This window comes from Grammomys surdaster, unplaced genomic scaffold, assembly GCF_004785775.1.
Source record: "Grammomys surdaster isolate TR1022 unplaced genomic scaffold, NIH_TR_1.0 100, whole genome shotgun sequence".
In the NCBI taxonomy this organism is placed as follows: domain Eukaryota; kingdom Metazoa; phylum Chordata; class Mammalia; order Rodentia; family Muridae; genus Grammomys; species Grammomys surdaster.
The window spans coordinates 9957623-9966882 of NW_021604579.1; the positions used below are offsets into that span (position 1 = coordinate 9957623).

Here is a 9260-nt window from a genome sequence, read left to right on the forward strand (position 1 = left end):
AAGAAAGAAAGAAAGAAAGAAAGAAAGAAAGAAAGAAGATTTAATAGTTTGCTCTTTTTCCCCAATATTCTGACAGTTTTAGAGAAATAGACTACTTCTTGAAAATACCATAGAACGTGTCCAATATTCCCATGTGTACAATGGTATTAAATAATAGTTACCTATCCAGGGCTTCCTTGAAATACTTCCTCTGGACATCAAACTGAAAGACTGTGCGTTCACAATCAGTTGAGGCATTATCACTACCTCCATGTTTCTTGAGGAAGGCATCAAATCCATTCTCATCTGGATATTTCAAACTACCCATGAATACCACTAAACGGAAAGAATAAAATATCACACAACAGAAAGAAATAGGCAGAAATTTTTATTATCAAAAACGAATTTTTCTATGCATAAAAGATAAAGTAACACATTAACAATGGCTGCGTCTAACACTTTGTTACACTGATGCTGTGCAACATTCTACAATGTTCATGTTATTTCTAGTCCAAGAAAACCCAAACATTTAGATGTTTAAAAACCGATGAGTAGCCGGGCGGTGGTGGCGCACGCCTTTAATCCCAGCACTTGGGAGGCAGAGACAGGTGGATTTCTGAGTTCGAGGCCAGCCTGGTCTACAGAGTGAGTTCCAGGACAGCCAGGACTACACAGAGAAACCCTGTCTCGAAAAAACCAAAAAAGAAAAAAGAAAATCAATGTTTAAAAAAAAAAAGAAAATCAATGTTTAAAAAAAAAGATGAGTAATTTGCTTATAAAAAGTGTAAAACTTAAAACATAACCTTATGTGCAGATTAACAGCTACCATAAAAAGGTGTAAAGTAAGAGGCTTACTTTCAAATAACCTAGAAGCTAAAAATATAAAAAAAATGACTAATGCAGAAAAGCAAGCACATGCGCAAACATTTGTAGCTGTGTAGTAGCCACACAGTTTTACTGAGGCACACTCATAGCTAAGCTCATGGTTCCTTTGTGGCATATTAATCACACCTTTTGATTGTCTGTATTTTCAACAGTGTGATGTCACTGGGTGCTATTAACACTGAAGCAGACTAGTCCAGCCAGAGCTAGCCAGTTTCTAGAGACCGGCAACTGTATCCTGCTCTGTTCGCTGTACTGTAGCCAAATAATCATGTCCACAGTAAAACAGATTTGCGGCTGGAAAAATGGCTCAGTGGTTAAAGAACTTGCTGAACTTAAATGTGAGCACAGGGTTCAGACCCCTAGAACCCATGTAAAGTGTGCTTCAGAAGGCAGAGATAGAGGTTCCCCAGAGCAAGCTGGATTGGGAAGCTAGCCACATTGGCAAGCTCTGGGTTCGACTGAGACCCTAAATCAATGAATAAAGTACAGATTGAGGAAGATACCGTTTTTTCATTCAAATCCATAATATAAGTATATTCAGATGAAAAAGCCTTTCCCTATGATCATTCCTAAATCAGCATTTTTTTTCTTAGCTTTTTGTTTGTTTAAATGTACTTCAGTTAACCAATTACTAATCTTTGAAATCAAGTAATACAAATGTAAAGGGAAAAAGGAAACCACACCCGGGAATGATATTTTACAAGATCTTACTGTGCTCCAAAAAGTGTGCCAGCCCAGGCAGGTCATCTGGATCAGCAAAGCTCCCAACTCCAACACACAGAGCCGCTGCAGACTGGGGTAAGTAGAACACATACAAATAGTTGAGTCAATCCTAAAGCAGTACTAGCACCTCAAGGATTCACTTGGAGAAGTTTTCCAACAGAAAGGAACAGAATTCTCCCTGGGAATCAGGAGGAGCAGCAAAGTGAAACTCACCAGAACTGTGTCAGTTTCACCCTGCTGCTCCTCCACTTGCCATCCTGCCAAATGCTCAACAGGTGCAGACCTAAAGGAGAAAGCAGAAACAGACAGAGACAACGGAGAGGCCGGCCACGCAGGCCGCAGGTCATGTTGCTGATTCAGGACTCTGAACCTTGCTTGTGCCCTGAGTTACTAGACTTTGGAACTCTGCAGAACTAACACATCTGGGTAGAATGAAGAGCTCTAAGCAATTTAAAATGTTTACGTTGAGTAACTCAGTTACAAAATGCTCCAGCCTTCTCAGTGTGCTACTCAGAAAGTTTATTACTAATATGGGGTGGGGATGGGGGAAAATAACCATTTAGAAAAATATCTAATAAAATAGTAAGTCAATGGTTAAAAGAGAAAACTTGCTAGTAAAAAGCTACAGAAATAGGATTAAGAGGCTTTTTAGTTCTTCCCTTTGCATTGAACATACACATATAAATTATGTATTACTTATCAATGTGCATTTGCCAAATTCCTTGGGAAAATCCGTCCTTAACAAAATAGATGGCCAAAATGTACGCAAAACTCTGTTTAAAATGACTGCGACATACCATCATCGTTAGTTAAAAGGTTTTTTTTTTAAGTAAAAGAAATAGTAAATTTGTAAACAAGAAAGTAAATATTAACTTTTCCAACTTTGTATCAATTTCAGAACTAATCCATTTCATGAAGCATTGTTTGAGGCTATACTTATAAAATAGCATGTACTTGGCATACAAGCCAACCTTGTATTTTTAGAAGAACCAAACAGCCTCACTTGATACTTTAAGTCCCGTTTTTGAAGACTTAGCACATAAGCTCATTTAAAACATGGAATAGCCACTTCTTCAAAGCACAGTCTAACCTGTTCTGTGATGTTTAATAGAGGCCTAACCTGCTTTCAGCTCCAACTACCCCATAAAGATTTCTTGTCTCGACCAGCAGGGTTGAAGACATTTTTGAATAAGATGACTTAAACCACAGTCTATCAGTCAGCTTTGACCACAGCAAAAACAGGTTCTGCGATTGCTAGAAAAGAAATTCATACTTGAGAATTTTCTACCCAAGAAATTTATACTTGAGAATTGAGTTATAAAACTCAAAATTATGAACAAATCATAATTCAAATATATCATACTTAAATTTCAATCTTGTTAACTTATTAACTTTTCAGATCAAGAAAAACTTCTTTTCAAAGGACAGAAAAAGGGATAATTTTAAAAATGTTTCAGGAAAGTAATTAACTTTTAATTAGATAAGGTTCTCCAAAAGCTAACATTTTTTCCCATTTCATTTATTAATGAGAATTATTTACTTTAAATAAGACTCACATTTCTCAAAAAAAAATTAAACCCTAAACTCTCTTCAGAGGAAGTGCAATTCCGAAGCTGCCTCTTCTTACTCTAACTTCTTCACTTCCCTTCCAGATGCTTACGCACCTTATGTACCCACTAAGTAGAAGCCATTCCCCACTCTTAAAATCATGGAATCTTTTCTTCCACTAGGATACCCACTGCTACAAAGCCAAAATGATTTGCTCTCTTCAAACCTAATTGCTTGATCAAAAGAAGTCCACTATACAGGAAAAGCTACTTGCAGGTTTTTATACAGAGAAAGACAGATATAGAAACTTGGAGGTAAGAATCTAAGATTTAAAAATACTGTCATTTTTGGAGCTAAACTAGAGCTCAAAATTGTGTGAACTTAAAGGTGGGAGTGAAAGAGAGAGCCAGTCAGCACAGGATCCCCAGAAGCCAGGGGCAGACCTAGAGCTAGAACTCAGGTGCATCTTGAGACTTCTGTGATTTCTCCATTATACTACTGCTGTATTAAAAATTAGAAATAATCTTATCAACTCCCAATTTGCCTATTAAAAAAACTTTAGAATAGTCTACCAAGTAGCATATATACAAATTTATTCAGTGTCTTCAGTTTCACCTCTGAAGCTCTCCAAGCCAACATAACTTGGACTAGTATCTGACATACACACACACACACACAAAAAAGCTGCCTAAAAACATAACTCAATCTACCCAAAATTTTGGTTAAAATAACTGGTACAACCTTTCTTAAAAGAAAGAAAAAAAATGAGGCTGGGACTGGTGAAGCACATCTTTAATCCCAGCACTCTGAAGGCAGAGGTAGATGGCTCTCTGTGAGTTCAAGGCCAGCCTGGTCTACACAGCAACTTTCAGGCCAGCCAGGACTACATAGTAAGATTCTGTCTCAAAAACTGAAGAAGGAAGAGGAGGAGGAGGAAGAGGAGGGAGGAAGAGGAAGAGGAGGAAGAGGAAGAGGAGGAAGAGGAAGAGGAGGAAGAGAAGGAGGAGGAGGAGGAAGAGGAAGAGGAGGGAGAAGAGGGAGAGGAGGAGGAGACTCTCAAAGAATTCATTAAGAGAATTACTGAAGCCAAGAGAGCAGTGGTGCATGTCTACAGCCCCAGCTACTGGCAGTACACTTACACCTAAGACTTGGAGACCAGCCTGAACAACCAAGTAAGATTCCCATCTCTACAAATGATGATGATGATGATGATGATGATGATGTGTATGTGTGGTATATGTTGAGTACAAGTGTACATATGGAGGTCAGAGAACTTTCAGAAGTGGTTTCTCTCTGTGATGTGAGTTCCAAAGATCAAATTCAGGTCAACAAACTTGTATAGCAAGCACCTCTAACCACTGAGCTATCTTGTCAGTCCCATGGGCTAACCACTTTTTAAGTATTCTTTTGAGAGCTAAACTATCTAGCAATACATTCTATATATTAAGACTATACCATGCTGATGTACTGATATTCAACTTTAAGTTGGGCATGCTTTTCATGCTTGTAATCCCAGCACTTTGGAAGTCGAGTCTGGAGCAGTGGTTCTCAATCTGTGGGTCATGACCCTTTTGTCAAACCTCTATCTCCAAAAATATTTACATTATGATTCATAACAGTTCCAAAATTACAGTTATAAAGTAGCAGCAACAAAAATCAATGTTATGGTTGGGGGTCACCACAACATGAGGGTCACAGCAATAAGAAGGTGGAGAACCACTGGTCTAGAGGATCAGGCGTTCAAAGTCATCCCATCTACACAAAGTTCAAGACTAGCCTAGGCTACATCACACTTAAAAAAAAAAAAATACAGCCGGGCGGTGGTGGCGCACGCCTTTAATCCCAGCACTCGGGAGGCAGAGGCAGGCGGATTTCTGAGTTCGAGGCCAGCCTGGTCTACAGAGTGAGTTCCAGGACAGCCCGGGCTATACAGAGAAACCCTGTCTCGAAAAACCAAAAAAAAAAAATACAAATCAACTTTAACACGTATTTGCTGGTCGGTTCTACTATAATATCTCCACAATGTTACCTACCCTCTGATATAGGAATCCCTGCCACCCCACCCCACCCCCCGCAAAATGGAAGCATTCTTCAAAAGATATATTGAGGAAAATCTCCCTATCAAGACTCACATACCAGTTCACTGATGCTTAAGTTCAACTCTCTCACTTAAACTTCACTGATTGCTTATTTATTCCAGTGTTGACACTGTTGCACAGGTGAGATCAAACTCAATTCCCTCCACAGGAACTACCCACGCGGTAACTTAGCACTCAGGGTCGAGTAAGGATGCTGTACTAGTCTTGTTCTCATTCCTCCTGTCTTCTCAGTCCTCAGCCTCAGCTAACAACTGTACTGAGTCTCATCTCCTGATATTTTTAAAAGCATATAATGTACATATACATTCAATTATTGCCATTTTTACCTCTAATGAGTGATTTTTATATATTTTTTTGTTTTCTTTAGTTTCTATAGTAAGTCACTTTTATAACCAGAGCGAATTGTTTTCGAAATAAAATCTTTATATAGAATAATCATTGGCAAAAAAAAAAAAAAATCAAAAGATAGCTACATAGTTCCTTTTTACTACTAAGAAATAAAATACAAGTTCAATCATTACCCCAAGGAGTTCCCAAACGAGAAAGACAATATAAACATGACTCACACCTGTTTCTCAGTAGTTTTCTTTCTGGCTTCAACCCTCTCTTCCAATTCTTCCAGTTCATTTTCCTCATTATCAAGATCATCATCATCATGTTCATCATCATCAAATTCTTCTTCATCATCAAAACCTTCTTCATCATCATCCTGTATCTCAGCTCCAGAGTCTTCATCATCATCGTCATCATCGTCATCATCATCATCTTCCTCTTCTTCCTCCTCTTCCTCTTCCTCCTCCTCTTCATCTGTTGCATTTCCTGCTTTACCCTCCACATTACTTAGATCTGAAATCAAAAGTGCCTGCAAGCCATTCTGTAATTTGATGTATCTAGGGAAAAAAAACACACATTATTTAACTACTCAGTAAGAAGAACCCACAGTATGTATAATGAATACACTGGATATGTGGGGTAAGTACCTTCACTTACCCCAAGTTTCAGTTATTCACACTCAACTATGGTGTAAATATACAAATTAATACATTTTTAAAGTGTGCACCACTCCATCCAGTCAGGGTAAGAATAAAGATTTCATTAAAATAATGATTATTTATCCTGAGTTATAAATATGCATTTATATATTATACACACACACACACAATCTTAGTCACTTAATAGCTGTCAGGTTTCTGTTGTTCTTTTCACTTTAGTTTGGTTTAATTTGGGTTTTTGAGACAGGGTTTATCTACATAACCCTGGCTGTCCTGGAACTAATTATATAGGCCAGGTTGGCCTTGAACTCACATATGAGTTCTGCCTGACTCTGCTCCAGAGTGCTGAGATTAAAGGTATGTACACCATATACAGCAGTAGCTGTCAGTTTTAGCAGATGGACATTAACTGTATCCCAGTACTTGTGTTCAAAAGTAAACTTTAAATATTTAACAGTGGCCTCCAAAGCTTAAGACAGGTAATGTTAGCTCTGGACACACCAGAGAAGCCATAAAGTGTCTCCTGTAAGAAAAAAATGCTGAAGTAGCCCAAGAGATCTACAGTAAGAACAAATCTTGTAGCCATGAACTGTGACCTCAAACTGCAAATGCTACTCTTATTTTACTAAGAGTAAACATAGAAAAGGCATTCCGTTTTATATGTATGTATGTATGTATGTATGTATGTATAACATGCATAGGTTTGGTACTATTCATGGTTTCAAGCATCCACTCAGGGTCTTAGACTGGATCCTCCACAAACCAGGAAAGTCTACCACAATTGTAATTAATCAAATTGGTTGATCTGGGGAAGGAAACTTGAAAGCAAAATAGTTTTAGCTAGAAAAAAATGAAGAGACACACTTTGTCTTGTTTATGTTCTTTGAGGTTTTTAATCATAAAATACATTTACATATTCAAAGTACAGGTTTATAGAGTTGGAGATGGTATTCAGAAATAACCATTCTACCAAAATAGAAGACATCCCTGGAAACCAGCTCTTCATATTCAAAGCAGCCATGCTAGGTCAGCACCAAAGCACAACCACACAAATACAAGTTCACGACTTTGCTTCTACAAAATGCATTTGACATTGTACAAATTTCCAACACTGCATTTAGAGACTAAAAATATAAATGGGCTTTATCTCTTTAAAAACATTTCACAGACTTGTAGCCCTATAGAAAAATTACCCTTATTTAGTAAAACTATTTCATCATTTGATGACCAGATGTCTACGATAGCCTACTCTCATTTATTTTTTATTCTTTTATGCATTCACTCAATAGAAACCTGTTTAACAACGTGTGCGTCAAACATCATGGTACATTACAAGAAAAAAAGAGTAAGACCACAGCGTTCGGTAATGGTAACAAGATCATCAAACTAAGAATGACACGCAAACAGAGTATTTTTGAAAGATCCTAGGAAACAATCAGAGAAAGCCTCTGAAACAAAATACCTTTCAGCCAAGCCTTGAGGTTCAAAAGGTACTGCCCACTAGGCAGATGGCTCAGTGGGTAAAACACTGTATATATGCACGTGTGAGGATGAAATTTAGATCTCCAAAGTCTGTAATCCTAGTGCTTCCACGGTGAGACAGGAGGCAGGGTTTGGAGACTCCCCAGGAGCTCGGGAGCAGCTAGCCTGTCATATTCAGTAGCAACAAGAGGCTCTGTATCAAACCAACTGGAAGCAAGGACTGACATCCCCAGGTTCTCTTCTGCTCTCCACAGCAGGTGCATCCACACAGACAGAAGAGGCAAACTGTGGATCTGTCTCCCTACCATATCAAAATCATTTATAAACAATAAATAACTGTTAGTAGTTATGTTTTATATTTGGGAACAAAAATTACAAAATTTGGAAAGCAGAAATGGCTATTAACATCATAAATTTTACAAATTTAGTTATGAAAAACTACAGGTGTAGACATAAGATAGTATATGAATTTCCCCCAACACCAGAAAAAAAAAAAAGGCTAAGTTTCAGATCAATACATAAAATGTAGAGAAAAGCTTGGGATAAGCTCAATTATTAACTGTGGTGATTGAATGAGAGTGGCCCCATAGGCTCACAGGTTTGAATCAATAGGTAGGAGTAGCACTATTGGAAAGGATTAGAAGATGTGGCTTTGTTGGAGGAAGTATGTCACGAGGGCTGTGCTTGAAAGTTTTCAAAGTCCAAGTCAAGACCAGTGGCTCTCTCTCTCCCTGATGCCTGTGGATCTGGATGCAGAACTTCCAGCTACTTCTCCAGTACCACATCTCCCTTGCTGCCATGCTCCCCAACATGATTATAATGGGCTATACCTCTGAAACTGTAAGCAAGCCCCAGTTAAATGTTTTCTTTGCAGTAAGAGTTGCTGTGGTCATGGTGCCTCACTACAGCAACAGAACACTGACAAAGACAGTAATCAACCTGGAAAGAATTCCAAAATCCACTGCCAATAGAATGAAAAAATTGTGATTGAGTCACTCAATAGATGTCCTCCCTATGGTGGCTTATTATAAAGCAAGAAAACATATTTAGCAACAAGCTACAAAATTGGGTAACCTTCAGAACATAATAAGGAAAAAAAGTAAGTCACAAAAGACAGCATACCACATGAATGCCATTCAAATAAAGCCAAAAGGCAAGCAAAGTAAAGAAACATCAGTTAGACTTTATATGTGATGAAACTTTTTTTAAAAGAGGTTTACCAAGCAAAGCAATGGAATAATGTACCAAAGGCTTTAAAATAGTATTGGGAAAGAAAGGCAACACACAAGAAAAATAGAAGTAAATCCTACTTCTTGAGCTCAAAGGAAAAAAAAAAAAAAAAAAAAAAGATGAGAAGATTCCATGCCAAGAACAGCCATCTGCAAGGCAGTCTGTGCTGAAATGTACCACTTTAAGAAATGTGTCCCTTTACTACTCTATAGCATAACAGTCAAACTATATTCTCTTTAATCTTAGTTTAAATGTGTTTGCAACATTGGTCACTACTTTTTTAAATTTCTTTTCTGTCTGTCTCATTAGAATGTTACAAAGA

General features: G+C 37.8%; 1 protein-coding gene across 2 annotated transcripts in view; it reads right to left on the minus strand.

Annotated features, from left to right (window-relative positions):
- The window catches only part of Nrdc (nardilysin convertase), a 71550-nt gene that overhangs the window by 48718 nt on the left and 13572 nt on the right, over positions 1-9260 (minus strand). Inside the window, exons 2-6 of one of the 2 annotated variants that reach the window (XM_028787627.1) lie at positions 5803-6124; positions 2708-2841; positions 1801-1870; positions 1576-1657; positions 162-315 (exon numbers count right to left, since the gene is read on the minus strand). In XM_028787627.1, coding sequence (XP_028643460.1) covers positions 162-315; positions 1576-1657; positions 1801-1870; positions 2708-2841; positions 5803-6124 — 762 coding nt within the window. The remainder of the gene's footprint in view (positions 1-161; positions 316-1575; positions 1658-1800; positions 1871-2707; positions 2842-5802; positions 6125-9260) is intronic. The other variant, XM_028787637.1, reaches the window with a different exon arrangement.